Here is a 22,001-nt window from a genome sequence, read left to right on the forward strand (position 1 = left end):
CTTTTGGTAGGGTAAATCAATATTATACTTCGTATCTCTCCCGAAGATGATTACGTTTTACATGCAGCAGTACCTGGGATGACGCCGTCCTTATCACACTTTTAGAGAATATTTATTTAAAAATATAAGTTTTAAATATAATAAAGTACGTGTTTTGACTCCTCAGCACCGTAGTACATTCCGCGGTCGCCATATTTCTTGTCATTACTTGTGTTGGTGTTCGTCCGACTCACACGTACTTTTTAAAGAAAAATAACTTAGCGTGAAAATGGGTAAAAGGAAACGATCAAGTAATGGTGATAATAGTGATATGGTGAGAAGTTTGTTAAGAAACCTCGTATGTACATAGACAACGACAAATTATAGTTTTATCTGATGATGATGAATCAGAAAAAACATCGTTGTCTCCATCGTGCAGTCACTGCAGATTTGCAGACATATCTACATACATACATATTTAAAACATTCTGGTAAGTTGTGAATCGTGTATTTTGAAATTGTTATGAAATAATGTGAATAATTTCTATTTTTTGTATTAAAAATGAATATTTTTAACTACCCTCCGTGGTAATACTTTGTGTCCCGACTTAATCGTGTGTGGATACTAAACTACACGTACAAAAATCGTGTTATATAAAATACATAAACATCCCGACGTAAATCGTGTGTGGATGCTTTATTGCTTATCCCGGCGTGTATCGTGTGTGGATACTAAACTACACGTACAAAAATCGTGTTAATTACAAAATACATAAACATCCCGACGTAGTCACATACTACACCTGAGGGGAGTAGTAGGTATATTCGACAACTGTACAAAAGCCAAATTGTAGACATAGATTTATTCCAAAATTTAAAGGAATTTAATTCCTTTTTAAAATCCATTAATATGAACTATTTTAAAATGCAATACTATCACTGACTTTACATTATTAATTAGATAACAATTTTTATTATGTGAAAACCTTAGATTTGAAAGACTCCTATCTTTTATTACCAATTGCTGAAAATGGATGAATTTGGCTTCGTTTGTCATGGAACTCCAAGCACTTTAATATTCAGTTGTTTGAATTTCTTCGTGATCGATCGTTTTTGTCTTACATCCGCACGGTGCCTTTTGTCTTTACAAAATTATTAAAAGCAGTTTTACACTTTTTGCAATCACACGGCCATCTATCTGTACCTACCAATACCTGTACCAATTTTTATGTATTGGAACGGTCAGAATGCTGGAATAATATTCAAACAACGGGAGATTTATAAGAGCAACTAGGGTAGGAGGACAAAAGATTTTTTATCTAATCAAAATAATAATGTTACCTACATTTCTAAAATTTACATTCAATACGACAAAATTTAATTTAACTTAACAAAAGTGCAAGACACTAGTAATGCTAAAAACTACGAAAAATATCATTCGAGTAATTTGCTTCATTCTTGGGGTTATTGACCTCAGCGTGCCCCGCCGTTAAAATTACGGCTGGATGTACACGAAGTTACCGGGAAAAACATCTTGGCACTCAATTACTCAAATAACTACAATAAACATTATAATGCATCTGCCAAGTATTTAAAACATAATTTAGCATAGTGGAGACTGGAGAGATTACATTGACACAGCACATCATGTACCCTGCAATCAAATGATTTGTTTCGATGCCTCAACTACTGGTCAACCTCAACCGCAATCGCGCATCGTGTAACAGCCATCGGAAATTGGTCCCAGTTACTGTTACTTTTACATTTAAATACCCTGGAATTGCTCGCTGCACTCTATGATCTTGAAACATTTGCATCTCACCTACTTATTAAGAATAGACAATACAACGGTTATTGCCTATTAAAAAAAAGGGGTAGTATACAGCACACAAAATTAAATAATATTGTTCGAGAGTTATGGAATTGGTGTGGTTGGGTGTGAAAACGCGGTCACAGATTTCGAATCTCGTCAATCAAATATAGACACGTACTATGAATTTAGCAGACTACGCATTTACAGAAATTACATTACCTTTTGGTATTCCAGAATTCGTCTTATTTGCAAGTACATTTACTATTCAAAATCATCAATGTTCTACGAATGCATCTTGGGAGTTAGACCATATTTCCGAAGTTATTGATACTTTCACATTTAATGTAACTTTCTAAAGTTTTATAAAAAAAAAAAAAAAAAAAAAAGAATGGCGCTAAGGGCTTAGTAGTAGTACCATTCTGACCTACTACCGTGGTACCTATTGTGGTCAAAGCTCCTCGTTTCAAAAGTCATACGTTTCGAACCTAACAAAAATCTGTTGTGTTCGCCCTTCAGAGTTGATCATCCTCTCCATGCGGATTTAACCCTGATGGTCGGCAACTTATCAGGCAATCGCAGTTGAGGCGAGGCGCACCTACTAATTCTCTGGATATGTTAATGACATCTTTCTCACATAGTACATACTAATATTATACAATATACTTCAGGTCTAAAATCATGGTTGTAATTCCAATTCAGCTCATTTATTGGAATACTCAACGGACAAATTAAATTATTCGTGTTAGTTACAGTACAGTACTCTCAATGGTTACCGTTTGACTTTATCTATACTGTTATATCAGGATATTACTACTAATGACTGTATTAAACGTTTTCTCAAAAGCGTGTTTCGCCTCAGACCGCCTAAATATGACACTACTTGGTATTAAATTATCATTTCCCTGAAAAAATTTACAGTTAAGTGTATACCTCTTCTAGTTCTGGTTTCTGCACAGATAATGAATACTCCGAGTTTATCTAATAATATTACTAATAATATTTTATTGTGTCCAGACTAAATATAAATTAAAGTAGGTATATGAAATTGATGAAAACATTAAAACCGGACTCGATTAATTTTATCAACCATTTATTATTGTACCTATATATTACCGTACATTATGGACAACCTTGTACTATGCCCAGCCTCAACACTTAAATCTTACATTGACAGGACTATTGGTATACGCACAGATGATAATCTTTTTGTCAGTTACCAAAAACCACTTAAAAAGTGGTAACTCAGTGGAACTTCAAATTTGATAATATCGATTTTTATAGCGCTCATAATACCCGCCATACGGGCTACGTCTGCGTCCACCGGGCTGGCGTTAATTTATTAATAATAATTTAAAATTTGTAAGTCATTCGTAAGGCTTGCAAGCTGGTGGACCGAATCTTGTCAAGTAGGCATTTCTTAAATATTAGACTAGAAACTTACTTAATTTAACTTTTTGTGTGATTGTGATTTTGTTAACTGTTCGTTTCAAAACCATCATTAATTATTACGAAAGTAAACAATGTTTTGTTTATTTACTAAAATACCTTGAACAAGTTAATAGTTTCTACGGTTGTAATTTTTTCGATGCTCTAAACATCTGCATGTAAAACGTAATCATCTTCGGGAGAGATACGAAGTATAATTAAGAATCAAACGAACTTACCTGTGATGTTTGATATCTAATTATACGAGTGTCTTGACCGAAGATGATTACAGTCCCACCTCACCCGAGAATAATTACCCTTAACCGATCGAAAAAATTTGCTCTAAAATAATGACAAGAAATATGGCGACCGCGGAATGTACTACGGTGCTGAGGAGTCAAAACACGTACTTTATTATATTTAAAACTTATATTTTTAAATAAATATTCTCTAAAAGTGTGATAAGGACGGCGTCATCCCAGGTACTGCTGCATGTAAAACGTAATCATCTTCGGTCAAGACACTCGTATAATTAGATATCAAACATCACAGGTAAGTTCGTTTGATTCTTAAATATCATAATCACTATATCTACTATCCAGAGTGTAAAAAGAATCGATAAAAAAGACATCAAAATTAATATATTCTTAATTTATCTCCAAAGTCTCTACTCTTATTAATAAAATGTAATTTGAACAAAGAAACAGTTAAGAAACGATACAAAACATCTACAATCATACAATTAACCAGCAAACACACAGGTAATGAAACACATATCTTCCTAACGCGGCAAATAAAGAACCTCCCTTCTTATAAACAGTAGCAATGAACATTACGTTTAATTGCGCAAGAGTTCTCAAGTCACATGTAAGTGTGGAGTTTACGGGTGCGATTCGTCACGACTGTTGAACACGAGGGGAATTCTGGGAATAACCGGCGATGAACCGTAAAAACTAAGATGTGCGTTTAATTTGGAGAGACTGAGTTTAGAGGGAATTGGGGCAGAGTAATCAGGAATTCCGACACCTTATTCTCACTTTAAAAAGAAAACAAATGAATCGATGTAATTGTAGTCTTCTTTAATTAAAAGTCTAGATTTGTATTCAGAGAAGAAGTCAAACTCTTTCCAGTGATATTATGCTTCAAAATCCTTTATCGCACTTGAGTTCATATATTACATGCTTTAACATGGTTCACAGACAAGCAGTCATATTGCTGCCAGATAGCGAAAAAAGAGCGAATCCCGTCTCGATTTTTTAAACTTCCCTCCTCTTTTTTTAAATCTGTTAAAAAAATCCCCCAATATCATGCAGCATCATCTCCAAATGCACTCCCAATTGACCGCAAAGAGGGCGGTCAATTAAGACATTAAGTTATTCGGCTGACAGGGCCCCAGAGGGTCCATAATGCCCCTCTTAGCACTTTAATAGTGGCCCAGGACGGCGGTCAGTGCGCGGATTGCCCGGAGGCGGGCAGAGGACATTAGCGGAGACCTCCCCTTGTTTGTTACCGCAAATTGTACCTATGCGAAGAAAACGTAACTTCACACTTGTGAGGATACGCCGGTAAAAGTTAACAACTCCATAGAGTAATCAAGATAATGAAAATTTCAGTAGAGCGTCTGCTCATCAGATTGCAAAGGCCGAATAAGATGTCTCAATTTTTAGACTGCTTACAGAAAAAGGGACGTACAGATACTAAACCAAGCGCACAAACGATTATGCTGTTCTTAACGAAAAATCTTCAGTCTAAGTAGACGTTAAAATAAGAGACGAATAAGAGAGAGCCATATGAAAAAGAATTTCGTATCATGTTAACTAATGACGATATCTCGACATAATAGGTAATTCTAATCCAATTCTTCTTAAAACTGATTTTCACCGAACGGATTTCCCGAATCAAACGAGAGCTAGTCCCACATTTCCATCCCACGCAGCATTGTCCCATAATATTAATATTGAACGGGGGTGAATACTAAATTAACATACCTTGGCCAAACATCGTAAGACATCGGGCCTATGTTTGTTTAAGGGCCTCCATGAATCTTAATCTTCCTTAGTCAGCTTGCCCTATGCCCGTATGTGTAACTTAATCGGCACCCTTCTATCGTACCTCTAATTGTTTGCCTTCGATATTGTCTACCCATTGTTGAGGTACTCTGTATTTGTGCAAACATACGTGTAAGTTTGGAATCAGACCTCTTAGTCAGCGTACATTAATTTATCAAGTACACTTATGTAAGTTTCCGAATTTAAGTTGTAATAGCATATAAATATTATAAAATATGTTCTTTTGGGGTACTTACGTCGAAATCTTTTGGACAGCTAAACTGATGATAATAAGTCCTCTGTATTCTTGGAAGAATTTTTAACATTTATAAGAACAAATATGTATTTGTAAGTACCTTACCTATTACTACAACAAGTTCGTCTCTGTAAACGAAAATTTTCATTTGATATTATCCATGTAAATCTAGAGTTGGTACTCACGACTTCTCTTTAAGTTTAACCTAAGTGAGAACTTAGGTAAGCATAATAACCTAAAGCTTGTGAACATTTACAAACCTCGTTTACTTTATATTCTGACCTTCCTACGGTAGGTATTACTTAGTCTAGCTATTGTCCGAAATCTATTGAACGATAAACCAGCCAATTCGATAGTGTAAATTTATGCTGAATAAGCTTCCAGCCTATGGCCACGATATTTCATTCCAAAAGTAATAGTACTTTTCCCAAAACCGTACAGCGGCGATAAGCAAGTTAATCCAGAAGACAAATAGTGAGTCGGACATTACTGAATGACCAATGTGGGGTGATTCTTTTGTCTCGGTCCGACCCTGTGGGGAGATTCTGGTGGTATTACGTGAGGGAAAAGCGACCAGTTGATATAAACTTTACAGTAGGCATTGCTATGGTAGCTTTGGCAAAGATGTGGCTTTGTAAAATAGTCTCTATTGATGATGGACTTCGAAGATGGATTACTCTTCACACATGCTCACTCGAGTAATATAAACTAGCTAGCTGACCCAAAAAACGTTGTTTTTCAACTAGGGGTATGAAAAATAGTTGACGTCCTATTCAAAGACCTACTGAATATACACACAATTTCATAAGAATCGGTCAAGTCATTTCGGGGGAGTTTTTTTACAAACACTGTGACCAGAATTTTTAAATCAGAGGAATATTGTGTGTGCCTAATTTTGTGCTGACAGTGGTCGACGTCGCCATCGAGTTGATGTAATAAGACCACGGGTCCCTATAGGGAGTGTGGACCTTTGGAGACAATGTAAGGACGGTCGTCAGCAATCGACAGTGGCTAAGGAATATTGAGGCGTAGACTTTAAAAAGATTAGAAATGAAGTAGATAAAAAGAAGTTTAATTTAGTCACATTGTAATTTGAATTTACAATGTGAGTTTAGTTACTAATTTCCATTTATCCATCAGCTGTTGATATACATATAGTGAATTCCTTCATAAAGTTAAACATACGAGTATATTTAATTCTTACAGAAATTAATTTAACCAAATGCAACTAAGTAGCTGACAAAAATAACATCTTTAGAGCACCTAGAGCCCGGTTTCCACTGCGGCGGAACGGAGCGGAGAAAGGACAGTGCCAATTCATGTATGGAAGTTGGACCAAGTGCTGCCCAGAATCAAACCATAGTGCATTTTGTTCCTCAGGCCAATACTAATTTGCAAACCGGAGCGCACTGGAATCTATTCCTGGAGTTAAGAGAAAAAAAGTTTTGTTTTGAAATATTTACATACAAAATATCATCGATGTATACGTACTACGCATAAGATTTCGCGATTTTGGCATTAAATAACACTCGCTATGTTGAACTTAACCATACTGCATCCGTACACCTTACTTTAGTACGACTTCGACAGTTTGGTGAGTTGACTGACAGAAATTAATTATTTCCAAAATGGAGCAAGAAGTTTTAGCTTAAAATAACTTTAATAATCAATTGTAATACACAAATAAATTGACTTTTTGCAAGGATAGAGAACTAAAACTTCTTGCTTAATAATAATAATAATAAATACTCTTTATTGCACACCAGATAAAAAGAACAAAAAGAAAAGGAACACATAAGGTACAATTAGGCGGTCTTATAGCTTGCTTCATTTTGGAAATAATGAATTTCTGTCAACTTACCAAACAAAGTCGATGATTATTTAAAAGATAAAAATGTTTGGGATACGTTACTGCCTAGCTCGCATATATTTATAACTTTGAACATTTTAAAGCACGTAAACCTTTGAAAAAGAGGCTGACAATAGTGACTGAGTTTCTCGCGCTGCTTCTTCTCAGCACTGGCCCATTTATTGTCCTGAAGCAGTGGTAGGGTTAATACTGGGCCGTGTAAAAGTGCTTTTTTTAAGCCTATTTATAGAAATAAATGATTTTTAATGAGAGAGTTTTTTAGTTTCTTAATTAAAACAGTGCTAGATCGTTTATAAAGAACTAGCTGACCCGGCGAACTTCGTACCGCCTTAGCGTAGAGATTTTCTTTATATTTTTTCCGTAAAAACCTTGTACAGAGTATTAGAAAACTACAAAAAAAAATCAGCCAAATCGGTCAAGCCGTTTTCATGTTATGTCGTGACAACGGAAAACTGGTTTCATTTTTATATATATATATAAAGTACTAAAGTAACGTGTACGGATGCAATATGATTAAGTTCAACTTAGCGAGTGTTATTTAATGCCACAATCGCGAAATCTGATGCGTAGTACGTATACATCGATAATATTTTGTATGTAAATAATTCAAAACAAAACTCTTTTTTTCTCTTAACTCCAGGGATACATTTCAGTGCGCTTCGGTTTACACATTAGTATAGGCCTGAGGAACAAAACAAAATGCACTATCGGTTGATTCTAGGCAACACTTGGTCCAGACCCTGACACTATCCTTTTATTTTATTTTATTTATTTGAATGACATTAATAGATTTATTTCTGCCTAAGCGGTTTATGTTTTTAATGACACCTATTGATAAAATAGTTTACGTTTAGCCGTGTCTAACGATACCTATCTCTTACATTTCAGTGGTTCCACCAACGCTCGGAGTTCTAAATGTCCGGACAGTCCGGCACATTAACTACAGACGGGAAGCCGGTTTGTCAACGGGACTTATTTAAACTGCCACCTATTGTGCTAAGACGCTGACCATTGTGCCGAGTAGATTTGTGGCTGTTATCAGGTCTGTATCGATCTCATTGCGAATGGAATGCTGAATAATAGAAGTCAGTGAAGTGAAACGAGCGCTGCTTTTATTTATTTATTTATTACTAGCTTTCCGCCCGCGGCTTCGCCCGCGTGGAATTTTGTCTGTCACAGAAATACAATATCGCGCGCGTATTTGCTCACCGTTTAGACCTACCCTAGACTACGACAAACATTTTAAAACCAAAATCAGCTCAATCGGCCCAGCCGTTCTCGAGTTTTAATCAGACTAACGAACATCAATTCATTTTTATTTGTATAGATTATCAAAGGCAATTGAAACATTTATTTAAGGGAAATAGTTTCTATATCTAAACCGAACACTGAAAACTATTTGTAAAAATTTAAACACTGAAAATCAGGCTTGAGAGCATGCGAGAGACATAGTTATAGCCTGACCAGGAACATAAAAACCCTCGCCATGTTGCGGAAAACTAATGGTACTAATTTCTTTTAATGGCAACAGTAACTGAAAACTTCATTGACATGTCACCTTGCATGTCAGTCTATTGCTGTCAAAGTGTAAACAAACTTTATTTTAAATGTGCGCAATTGGTTTTATGAATTAAATTGCTGAAATATTTTTATAGTCGTCAAAGAAAAGTGGTTCACAATGTGTTAAAGTATTTGTCGAAGAGAAATACTAAGGGTTCGGACAATATTTTCATTGAATAATGTTTCCGACAAAGGTTGTCAAATTGACTGACATGTTTATCGTATAGTACAGTCCACTATGAAAATTAGCTGTGGTTTGTTTCAACTACCTATTTTAAAAATTTTGTCACTTTCTAAGTGTTGAATTTTATGGGATTGGGAAAGAAGTACCGAGTTTGAAGCGTTCATGAGCAGACATTGCAGTTGAATATTCAAGTTCTGAATTTGATTATTGATGAATAATAAAATAAATCTACTAGCTCGATTGATGGTTTCATTTAATTTATTTAAATCAGGTTACCTATAATAATATTTTTTCGTTAATTTATGAAAATATCAAATTAGCCCATAATCCTGAATCCTGATACATAAAGTTAGCCTATTAATTTAACACAGGTACGACTGTACTCAGTGTTGCACTATCAAATGCAATTGAAGCGCCTCTATGCCAGGGTTTTTATATGTTCCTGGTCAGGCTATACTACGATTTGTGTAAGTACGCCTCCATTAATAAGCCTAAATATATTAATTTATTCAATCAAGAAATTATGAATTTCTACAAGTTCATGATAATATTGATCAAACTATTGCTTCTAAACCGTCTTTACCAACATCGCTTATTCAATTATCAGCAACCGTTGTTTCTTCTTCAACAACAAAAGGCCTTATCTTTAAAGGCGAATATTTGTGCATCTGATTACCAACGTTTGTCCCAACGAAGGCCAGTTGACCGTCATAATTTGGGCAAGGCACCGGTGCGTGAAATATTCGCTGGGAGTTAGGATGTGGGCATACTGATGTTGACAGTAGGTAAACGTTTCGATGATAAGAAATAATTATTTGATGTTCCGTTCAATTTACTTAACTGACTTACAGACATTAAACTGAGTTTTTATTTTTAAATAGATTAAAAAACATCACCATACAAGAAAAGAGACTTGTGTTAACATACTTTTTATAATTTATCAAAACGCGAATCTCATAAAAAACTCTTAAAAAAACTCATAAAACTCATTTATTTCTGTAAATAGGCTTTAAAGAAGCACTTTTACACGTCCCAGTATTAATCCTACCACTGCTTCAGGACAATAAATGGGCCAGGCTGAGAAGAAGCAGCGCAAGAAACTCAGACACTCTCCTTTAGATGCTTAATGGTAAGGGGGTCTGTGATGACGTATATTGATTTCAAAGCACCCAAAAGTTTAATTTTACAGCCTGTTGAAAAGTAACTCTGTTTTCAGGGCTACTATTGCCATCTATTTCTAATCTACAGACATATTTCGCTTGTAATTAAAGTTGCAATTCACGCCAGTTTAAGATACATGTGTAGCCACAGCCTTATCATACAAACAGTGAGCCGAAAAGCGCAAAAGGACGAATCATTACACTTCTCACCTGCCGGGCCGGGACTTTTGGCAAACGTGTGCATCTGGTGTGAACATACAAACGATTGTTTTTTGTTTTTGTGGCGCCCGCTCATTTGTTTTCAGATTTGATTTCTTAACAGCTCCGTGTTTTGTTTGAGTGCACAACAACAGCACGTTTAAACGAAGTTTATTGTAACCTTATTTTTAGTCTGAGTTACATCAGCTAACTTTAAACCATAACTATAATGATAACCGGTGCTTTTTATGGAGATTTTTGACGTATGATATAGTTTTTTTATGTGATTACTAGCGGCCGCCCGCGACTTCGTACGCGTGGATCCCGTTTTACCCCCTTTTCCCGAATTTTCTTTGCTATAAACCTCACGGAGCCCGAGACCTTTCCAACGAATGCAAAACCGTGGAAATCGGTTCGTGCGTTCTGGAGTTATAGCGTCAGGGAGGAAAACCCGACTTATTTTTATATAGTAGATTTACTTGCAATAATCTTTACAACTATTCTGTGTGATATATGTGGACTGTTACGTAGGCTAACATAGATAAAGCTCTACAAATATGAAATTCCCAGACAGACACAGGCAATCGCTAGAGCTGAAGGCCTGATAATGTCTCAAACAAAGAAAACCAGACAAACAAAAATCGATCTTATCACACCACATCAATCTTACGTCTGTGATCCGCCCAACGCCGTAATGCCGCGTCATCAGTTTTTGCCCGTTGATAGTTTCCCATAAATAATTAACTTTTTAAAAAAATAAAACCGNTTTTGGTTTTGCGAAGGTAATACGATAGAAAATAATACAAAGTAATAAAAACCACCGGTTATAGGGGCATTTTTTGGAGAAATTTATCAAATAACAAAAAAAACACGAATTTAAAAGAAGATTTTTTTCAAAAAGTATCATTTTTTATTATTTGTTGGCATGTTTTGTGTATTTTATGTATTTTTTTAGTATTGCCTGTTATTTAGCATTATTACTGTTATTATTTTATCAGGATATACCGCTTAGTTTAAAAGTTATTACGTTTTCTTTACAATAAATAATTGGAAGAAAAAAAATTCTATAAAAAATTAAAAAAAAATCAAAAAAAAATTTTGACCTCTTTTTTGTCGATAAAAATAGGTCTAGTTTCATCTATTTTCATATGTACACTTTAACGTGACTCACACTGTATATTGGGAAAGTGGGAGGGCCCATTCGATGAATTTGCCACGGGCCTCGAACGGTATAGTTACGCCACTGATTATTTTTTACTCTAACAGGAAGTTACGATGCCCGAGCCTCCATTGCTTTCCTTACGCATAACGCTGGCGGTAACTTCAGGTGAGCACAAATGTTGTTGTGATTAACATGAAGTTTTAAAGCAAATAACATTAATAAAAAAAAATATACTGTTTAAATGACGACTACTTAGGTCATGTATTATTGTCAACCGTTGGTTTTAAAATTTTATTTTACAGGGTGTTCGTAAACCGACTGGTAGTTGGCGTTGATGTCAGGCTGGGAGCAAATATCTTCGGAGGAGGTCAATTGTTTTTGAGGGAGCTAGATATCAAAATCGATATCCATGATACACATGTATGTGATTTCTTTATAAACTAATTATATTTATAATTTTACTCGTAATAAATTAACATGTAAGTAAATGCTTGCTTCAGATTTCAATGGACGGTATGTTTGGGTCGAGTCTGCTTAACAGTTTAATCAGCTCTATGGTGCAGAGTATCACGCAAGACGTAATCCAATCCCAGTTGGAAACTGTGAGCCAGACGCTCAGCGAAGAACTATTCGATGCCATTAACGATTTCCTGAAAGATTTCACTCTTGCCGATATATCCGGTTAAAACTTGATTGTAAAACGTTACAAATTAAAATTAATAAGTTTGTTATCAAACCGTTGTTTTATTACCTTTGTTGTCTATGTATAGCCAATAGCTGATGGCAAATTAGACGGTCAATATTTTCACACAGTTCTAATCAGATAATGTGCCGATACCGCATGTGTCGTCACCTTGTGAGCACGTAGCTCGAAATACAAAATTATTTTTTAGCATTTAGCAAGGTTATCTCTTCTTTGAAGGAGTTTTCTGACCGCTTCCTTATTTTTAGATGATAAAGGTTTCAAAATGTTAATTTTTATGGTTAATGGGACCATACAATACGAAAAAGATTAATAACAAATTAATTAGCATCTTTTCAATGACTGAGTTGTGTGTATGCCTTTGCCTGACATAGAAGTTCGAATTTCAAATGTCAGTTTGACAGTTCGGTCGGTCATTGACATTTAATGTTGACGTTTGTGTAGCGCCGTTCGTTTCAGATTCTGCTATTTTTGCATTTTTACATGCATTAAAACCTAATTCTAAGGATAAATCTATTTTCTATACGTTACGAGATAAATAATGGCAGGTAATTTTTGGCAAAGTTCGCATCACCAGCAATGGTTACTAGACAAAACAGATCTAATCAGAGACCGTCAACATGACCTCAATATTCTAACCGAAGAAGAATATCAGAAAATATTCAATTTCTTTGCGAGTATCATACAAGCATTGGGTGAGCAACTGAAGGTGCGACAGCAGGTGATTGCCACGGCTACAGTTTACTTCAAGAGGTTCTACGCAAGGAATTCTTTGAAGTGCATAGACCCGTTACTTTTAGCTCCTACATGCGTGTTCTTGGCTTCCAAGGTCGAAGAATTTGGTGTAATTTCTAATTCTAGAGTAATGACTACTTGTCAGACTGTAATCAAGACTAAATTTGGCTATGCATACGGGCAGCAAGAATTTCCCTACAGATCTAACCACATACTAGAGTGTGAATTCTATTTATTGGAGAACTTGGATTGCTGTCTCATAGTGTATCAGCCATACAGACCCCTGCTTTTATTTGTTCAAGATATGGGCCAAGATGACCAATTGCTAACTTATGCATGGAGAATAGTCAATGATTCATTGAGAACTGATGTCAGTTTACTATACCCACCATATCAGGTATTTATGAGATATATTTTGCAGATCTATTAACATCTATTTCTGGTTATTTTATTTTTGTTTAAATTTAATAATTTATTTTGTTGTTTTTTTATTCTTTCAGATTGCAATAGCTGCTTTACACATAGCATGTGTAATGCTAGGGAATGAAAACCAAAAGAGTTGGTTTGCTGAATTGAATGTTGATATGGACAAGGTAATAAAAAGTGTTAGTTTTATCAGAAAATATATTATAATTTGAGGTGAAATCATTATATTATTTTAACACATGCCGTTTTTACAGATTCAAGAGATTGTGCGGTCCATCATTAACTTGTATGAAATGTGGAAGAGTTACGATGAAAAGAAGGAAATACAAGGGCTCCTAGCCAAGATGCCAAAGCCAAAGCCAGCCCCCCAGAGATAATAGTCATTTATTTAATAATAATTCCTATCAGAGTTCATAAGACTTAGGAAAATGGGTGTTTGTAGTATGGCTTTATTTTTATATCAATTCTATAAGTGATACCAGCACAATTTGTGGCGTTCGGTCAAGTGTATGAACTATTAAATATTTAAGGCAAACTAATCTGTTAGCTGTTTCACTGGTATAGTTCGGTAGGTTTGAGCCTTGAATGAATTGGTACAACTGTATGTAATATTTAAAGTCTGTAAATATGTAATAACATTATTGACAATTTCAGTACAATAAACGTACTTCTAGAATTTAGGAATTGGGTATTTGACACCATTTCCCAATAATTCTAAAGCACAACTTTTTTAATAATTAACTTTTTAAAAAAATAAAACCGACTTCAAATGCGTGAACACAAAAAAAAACTAAAAATTAAAAAAATTGCGTATAAAAAAGTTCATCCCCAATTTTCCACCCTTGGGGGTGAAATATTTTCTTCAAATTCGCATGAAACCACCCTTTTGATAATACCTATTCAACAAAAAAAGAATCGTTCAAATTGATTTATAATCGGCGGAGATATTGCGTATAAAAAAGTTCATCCCCAATTTTCCACCCTTGGGGGTTGTTTTTTCTATTATAAAATTTAAATGGGACCACCCTTGAAGTATTACCTATACGCCGAAAAAAGATTTTTTCAAATCGGTTCATAATTGGCGGAGTTATCGCGTAACAAACATAGAAAAAAAAAAAAAAAAAAAAAACATACGGGTCGAATTGAGAACCTCCTCCTTTTTTGAAGTCGGTTGATGACCGCCTTAGGTGCCCATAAACCCCCTATCTGCTCAGTTTTCCAATACACTGCCCGGCGGACGGGGCCAACAATTATCTAAATAGCATCTACATTCTTACCCTTTACGTTTTTATCACAGTGCAAATGGGTGCAGTGGGTCAATTCAATCTCACTACTACGGATACCACAGAGATACGATGCGCAAAGCTGTCTCTAAAAGGCAAAAACTTCTTTAATGTCATTTCATAGAAGAAATACAAGGCTCTATGTGATTATACTTAGACCTATAAGTAATCCTTTTGCTATCTATTATGAATAAAACTTTACCAGTATTTGTGTGCTTTATTCTATATAGAAGGTAACAAGGTAAAGTCTTTAAGGATTTTATTATACTCTTTTATTTTATTTCAGGCAGTAAACAATATGAGGCAAGCCTAGTGGAAGACCGGCGTGGAAACCATTTTCCGCCAAGGAACGCCTCAAAGCCCGATCTACTACTTTTTTCATCTAGCCGCTGCCAGCCATCTCCTTGATAATTCATGTGAGTAATTTTTCCATACACATTCCTATATACCTGTGTGAAACTAATTTTAAAAAACATATAAAGTGCAATCCATTCAGTGGTTTAAGCTGTGAGTTAATAGGTCTGCCAGTAACGGTTGCCTTTTAAATCTCTAGCGGTCAGTTAACCTACTGTGTTCTCTTAAACTGTGGCTTTATTATTACCGGTCAATTTATCCTGTGTTCGCAAATCTCAGCACATCCTCCCGATCGGTGTTTGCTTGGTGGATTTGATAAAATCAGGAATTTCGGAAACAGAGGAAATAAAACAAGGGTTTAGAAGTTGCGAACATACCGATGTGCGTAAGTTATGGTTGTTTTCATAAGCTTATGAGGAGAAGTGTGTATGCAAGGTTCCTTTTTATTAAATTGTCAGACGAATTTCCCATTTAGGTAGTTAAGTAATTCAATATTTTTCCTAAAATAATTTAATGGTCTCAGTTGAGACTTTTAAACCGTACTATAATCTTTTCGGACGACTGTTCGGTGTCACTAGATATCGCTTTCTCAACAATAAACAGTCGCCTAATCTATATACTTAATTTTTTATGAATATTCATTGCAATATGTCAAAAATAATTATTATTACTGACGGGATTGCTACCACGTACCTTAATTTTGAGTTTCCGATATTTCGGCACTGTTGCAAGCGCCATGAAAGCTTAAAACAATAAAAGTAAATGTCAGAAATAATATGAAAAATCTTCAGCAACCGGATTGCTCAACAGTGGACGTCCTATGACGATGATGATGAACCTTTTACTTGTTTTATTTCTTTAAGTAACAAATTGAAAACAAACCGCATTTTAGACTCTCTTTCCTCTAAAATCTCTCTGCACATTCGAATTGTACTTACTGTCGTACCCAGGACGTGACTGACACGCTCAGCTCCTCAACTTGGATGTTTAGCGGCACCTGCGACGGCCATCGTCTCATAATATTCAGCTTAACGCTGCCGACGTTATAGCGTTGGAATATACAGGCGTCTATTACGTCAGGAAACGCGTCGTTTATGTAACGTGGGACTGAAATAACACGTCCCACTGCTAAAATAGGAAGTCTCGGGCTCTTTTCAGTAGTACCTAGTCAGATTTAATTTTCTAATGACAAATATTTTCATGGGAAATAATATCATATTTTCAATTGTTACTCAAATCTGCCATTATTTTACTGTAACAATGTAAGTATAGGCATTTATTTTAGTTTAAAAATGTAAGTGCCTTTGAATTAATGGCCTGTTTGAGTAACACAATAGTTGAAAGTATGACTGAAATGTATAAGTATTTGTTTATAGTACTTATCTATTTTCCTAGCTCTAGCTACAATAAATATGAGTTCATAAAACAGTAATTATTTATTGCAAACCCTTTCAACACAATCATTTATTCACAAAATAAACCAACTGGAGCCTACATGTAAAATAATCTAAGTACAAAGCCATAAAATAATCTAAGTACAAAATTAATAATATGTTATATGTAATAGTAATACCAATTATTAAATTAATTGTATACCTATTGTGATAAATAATTAATAACTAATAATATAATTAATAATATAATTGAATTAATTAAATATTTATAAATTCTTCCCCTCTCTTAGAATGCTGTGCCCGACAGGGTACATAATTGTATCTTATAAAACCATACATACCACCTCTGTAACATTATGGATGCAATAAAGAATTGAGTATTGAGTATTGAGTACATTTTTCACCAAAAACTTATTTTTCCCTAAGTGTGCCATTCCAAAATAACTACCCGTATGTTTTCCTCCCAAAGCGCGAAAATCGCCCCGCATGCCGCTTTATTGAACGACTTGAACTTTGCATCGGGGATACATGTGTAAACACTCGACAACGTTTTATTAAAATGCAGATAACGTTTTACCAACGCTCGGTTCAAGAGGGGTTTTGAAAAATCAAAGGTAACACTCATACAAAACTGAATACATAATAAGTAAAAATATCTTTCAAATCCATACTCGTAGAATACCTAGTATAAAGAAATTAATTGGAAATAGAACGTGAAAACTAAATTAGGTGGCTCAGGTTTAGGTTTAGAGAAATAAAGTTCATTGACTTTATCAAGATTAGTCAAGATTTTTTTATGATAGAGTGCTATATGCCCACTTTTCTTAACTTTAACCGCCAAAATTTTATACAAAACAGTATACCCACACAGTAAAACAGTTATTTGGAAAAGAAAACGAAAAAATCTCATAAGTGGTGGCTCAGAAAAATATCCTTGTTTTAGGTTAGTAGGTAGATTTATTTGCATTTTTCATTTTATATATTAGTAGAGTTTAGTTCAGTTTTCTCAACTCTAATACACTTACCACCTAAACCATCTAACCCAATCCAAACAAATTATTTAATTACCACCAATCCAGAGACACCCTTAACGCATAACAGCAAGGAACAACATCCCATGAGTCATGGGGCCCTTGAAATAATATTATCGTTACCCGCTCTTACTCTAAGGGAAATCAACATAAAGTGAATAAAAGAAAATTATGAAGCCCGCGGAAATAAATTACCGTGTGTTGGCGGCGAAATAACATCGCATTTGAATGCCATTTATACTTTACGAGTTACGACTGTACGACTATATCGTAAGTACGTTCACGGGAAAAATGTCGTAACACAAGAAAAATAAGTTTAGGAAAACCCTCACTTTTCCAGTTATAGTAAAATTGTTACCCGACTGCGCCATAAGGAGGGTTATTTATATTTGTTTTTCACAACATATTACAATGCTAAAACGTGCTAACTTTACACAAATTGTCGTGATTGCTGTCAAATACAGTATTTAAAAATGCATTACAAGAAGATTCTAAAATAAAAACACGATTCAAATTCGAATTTAGGGCTGTACTTTTGGTTAGTAGGTAGTACTTGATAGACAAAAAAATCGAGAGACAAGAAAATCGAAAATCTTGGGTTATATCATTTTCGTGCATAACCCGTGTGCTTTCTTTATGGGGCATGAGGGCACGTATGCGGCATAATTTTAGAGTTGTTTGTTGAGAACGTAATAAATAGGTGCTTGAGAATTTTGAAACTTGCAAAGTTAATGGTATTGAATAATGGATGCACGCGCAGCCGCTTTTTATTGCAAGTCTTATGAATGTGCCAGCTTATGATGAAATTGCTGTCTGTTGTATTTATGTTTATTTAGTTACATAAAATAGTGAAGGTTCTACAAAAATCTTATTGGTTATAGAAGTAATTATTTTAGAATGAATCCCAGCAGCGGAACGTTTCTTATTACTTCAAACACCATCGTTTTGCTTTAATATAGGAAATATTATGTTTTTTAATTAATCTTTAATATAAAACAAACAACTGTAACAACTGATACTCAATATCTGATGTCACTTTAGTCGTATAAAATATGTATTAAGTATCATCTTTGATTTGAGATCACTCTGACTCTTCAATTTGTATCTACCAAGATCATTCACTCACTCAGATCCTCAAAATCGAAATAAAAATAACCGCACCCTTCTCCTTAACTGGATTGTGAAGGTTTTGACAATTGAAATCCCTCGGGAGCGTGCGGAATATAAATATACTACCGCCGGCCACTGGTCAGAGAGTGTTATTTAGATTACCGGCAAATTGGGGATTGGAGAATATTATTTTGATGTTTGGATAGTATGGACATGTCGGTAGATGTTGCCAGTACTACTGGACTTTTTAAAAGCTCTTTGAAATGATAACAAGAAACTACTACTACTGATATACTGATAAGTAGGTATTTTAGTGTGTAGAGCTGATCTGAACCAGGTATTTTGCTATTTGTCTATGATCTGCTGCAACTGTCTCATCAGTTGTCAAGTTAAAATCTAATAAATTTTTACAAGGGTCGTTCTGAAACTATAAAAAAGTCCTTTCGCGTTTTTGACCATTGCACTACCTACTTTTAAAATTCTCGTTTTTTCTAATTTTTACACACTAACGTAACTGGTAACATAATGGTCATCATTGGAGTATATTTTTAAAGCACGAGTAATTTAAACGATTAGATTCTTCGATTGAAGAGAAAAGGTGACATGTCTTATCCCCGACTTTTCTTTCCCCCACACTACCTCGTATAAGAAGTGAAATCAGTGCGGCGTAAAAATCAAATTGAGTGGCCGATAAACAGCTCCCGCCCAATTTTTGATTACCCAAAGTGTTACAAATAAAATTCGCGGGGTAAAACTCGCAGGGTAAAAAATTCGCTGATGTCGATATTGTTATGGGGGGTTTACGTCGAAATTGGGGTACGGTTATTGCATGTCATTAGGAATTATGGGCTTCGGAGGTGGAAGAAAAATGCTGCCGGTGAGGCGGTGGAATTTGTGATAATGTAATTATTGGGAATTTATTCGACACTGGGTAAGGAACGTACCGCGTGACAAAATCCGAAGCAATGACGTCGTACTTTTTAAGTGTTATTAAACAGGTTATTCGTAAGTGGTTTTAAATTGACGTTATCTTTATAAGAAACAAAATTGCTTAGTAAAATAAAGTTACCTGAAGCAGAGTAGTTAGAGTTGTAGAACAATGTTGGTCACTTCAATGACCTCTCAAATCTATATTAATCAAAACGTAATTTAGCCAAATAAATAAAGTAAAATGTACACGTTTCGCATAGGTAAAGACATATTTATTTTACAAACAAATCATACTGATTTATATTGTATCTTATCAAACTGCCTTACTAACACACCTTTATGCAAATTATTTTGGGTTTAACTCTCAGTATCAGTATCTTCAACACACGTGACTTCCACGTAAGTGACATGGCCGCTATCGGCTATCATCTCCTTTCTGGTCACGTCTGTAGTCGTTCAGAACCCCCCACTCTTATGACTAATGACGGGCTCACATGCCCGCGTCACACCTCATGAACCTCCTAAACACACCATAACCCCCCACTCTTAAAACCATACCATAAGACCCATTTTTCAGTAACTCACTCCAGTTTTAAGAGTGTTAACGTTTTATATTCAAATCATACCGCTTCCTGACCCTGATTAATGTCATTTTCTTTGCACCCATTTGTTAGCGTCTTTAAATTTGAAGACGCGTGTCATATGCGCCCCGCGTCAAATCAGGTTCATTATTCTTATTGTAATGTTATGAAGAAAACATTACATTTGTTAGACCGTCTAATCTTAATAAATGATGTTTTTTAAGAAAACAATTTTATTGTACTTATGCTTTTTTGAGCCCAGTATCTCACTTTCTTTTCCACTCAGTAAGACTTGTAGTTGGATCTGGTGAAGGTCGCGGGAAGAAGTACCTGGATGCGAGCAGCGCAGGATCGTTCGTTATTTAAGAAATCCTTGAGGGAGGCCTTTGTCTAGCAGTGGACGTCATTCAGCTGAAACGACCGGAGGAAAACTTGTAGACGTCCGCGTCCTTTTGGCTAAGGCTAATTAGTTGAACGAGCATGAACTTTTTAGCTTATAGTTTATCTATCTATGCAATAACTCTATGACAACTAAACTAAGTTAGGGCAATATAATTGTGTTCTTACCACTCCAATCTAAATTCGCAGCCAAATTTTAATTCTCAACCGCACTGCCAATATTATTCAAAGGTTTTAACTCGATAACAGATACTCAAGCCTCAAAGGGTTAAGGTGTGCAATCCCATTGAGTTAAGTAATCCGGCAAGTTTCGCAAATGTTTGCCTCTCTCTCGTTTGTAAGACGTCTGGCTAAGACGTTACAAATTAATAATAAGATAAAGAAACTCGCCGGTTCTTAATTCATTAATTAAACTAATTGTATTTGCGCGGCGCCCATTATTGTTGTGTTTGTCTGATTTTAATGTACAGAGTAACATAGTGGTATGTCAGAGCCTACGGAAGGATAACATAATATTTTTTTTCAAATTAATATTTCACTCTATCTCGGTTTAAAAAACTTGAAAAAATCGAATTGCCTTTGGTGAGAAAATTATAATAATCAAAAGTCATAATGACACACAAAACACAATAATATGAATTATTCAAATGAAGGTAAAGTTTCGTTTATTTAAAATCAGATGACACTTTCTCCACTACTTATCATGTGTTTTATTTCCCAGTCATATCAGTAAAGAATTGTTTAAAAAAAATTGTAATCCACTAGTACATAAATAAAAAGCACTCTCTACGAAATACTGCTCTGTGCCTCTTGCGGGGGCGTTGTAAGAATTGCCTGATTGCCAAAGAAAGGGGTCGAATCAAAAAGTTTCGCAAGAAAAATTTGACCAATTTATAGAAAGAGTAAACGGCGGAGTTTGCAGATTTTTCACTTTCGCCTTTAATTGCTAGCGAAAGTACAATAAATCTTGGCTACTTTGCTTTTCTTGAGGCTTGTTTCTGAGTCAGGCCAATCAATTAAATCATTTGTTGACATTTTGCCGGAGGTTAAAAATTGCCAAAAGTTTTTAAAGTAACGAAGTTAATGTCAGAGGGGTTTAATTTATTTTTAAAACAAGAGAAACTTAAGGCTTCTTTTTACATAAATTAAATACTGTGCTTAAAACTTTACTTCTCCAAGTAATAATAATAAGTAATAATACCTCCGTATTTTGAAATAAGCATCTGGTTACAGATTAACCGAAATATCATATCAATTACTAAGATTAAGCAGAGTTTTTTCTAGGGCGATTAGAGTTTTTACTCATTCCTCTTTTATATTTATATAAAAGAGGAATGAGTAAAAAATCTTATAAGATTCCCGTGTTGCCAGTGTCACAATGCCTGTATTTGATAACATTT

General features: G+C 35.0%; 2 protein-coding genes and 1 long non-coding RNA gene across 3 annotated transcripts in view; all 3 read left to right on the forward strand.

The window, feature by feature from the left end:
• LOC114352182 (uncharacterized) overlaps positions 1-8,429 on the forward strand; it is a 29,511-nt gene extending 21,082 nt beyond the window's left edge. Inside the window, exon 3 of the long non-coding RNA XR_003655839.1 lies at positions 8,280-8,429. This is a non-coding gene — a long non-coding RNA (uncharacterized LOC114352182). The remainder of the gene's footprint in view (positions 1-8,279) is intronic.
• Positions 8,430-11,752: 3,323 nt separating this feature from the next.
• Positions 11,753-12,391, forward strand: LOC114352208 (uncharacterized; the record flags this gene model as incomplete). The annotated part of the gene is made up of 3 exons (XM_028303728.1): positions 11,753-11,820; positions 11,958-12,075; positions 12,156-12,391. Coding segments are annotated over 3 exons (372 nt in total), but the record flags the coding sequence as incomplete, so codon positions are not given.
• Positions 12,392-12,899: 508 nt separating this feature from the next.
• On the forward strand, positions 12,900-14,058 carry CycC (cyclin C). Its single transcript, XM_028303682.1, has 3 exons — positions 12,900-13,490; positions 13,594-13,686; positions 13,774-14,058. Exons 1-3 carry the CDS (start codon positions 12,900-12,902, stop codon positions 13,894-13,896), a joined length of 807 nt encoding a protein of 268 aa, XP_028159483.1. The 3' UTR covers positions 13,897-14,058.
• The last annotated feature ends 7,943 nt before the right edge of the window (positions 14,059-22,001 follow it).

This window comes from Ostrinia furnacalis, unplaced genomic scaffold (genome assembly GCF_004193835.3).
Source record: "Ostrinia furnacalis isolate ACB-3 unplaced genomic scaffold, ASM419383v2 OfSCF1268, whole genome shotgun sequence".
In the NCBI taxonomy this organism is placed as follows: Eukaryota; Metazoa; Arthropoda; class Insecta; order Lepidoptera; family Crambidae; genus Ostrinia; species Ostrinia furnacalis.

Coding starts and splice junctions, on each gene's coding strand:
- CycC (XM_028303682.1), top strand. CDS start 12,900: ATGGCAGGTAATTTTTGGCAAAGTTCGCATCACCAGCAATGGTTACTA. Junction 13,491..13,593: donor TACTATACCCACCATATCAG/GTATTTATGAGA, acceptor TTATTCTTTCAG/ATTGCAATAGCTGCTTTACA. Junction 13,687..13,773: donor TGAATGTTGATATGGACAAG/GTAATAAAAAGT, acceptor CCGTTTTTACAG/ATTCAAGAGATTGTGCGGTC.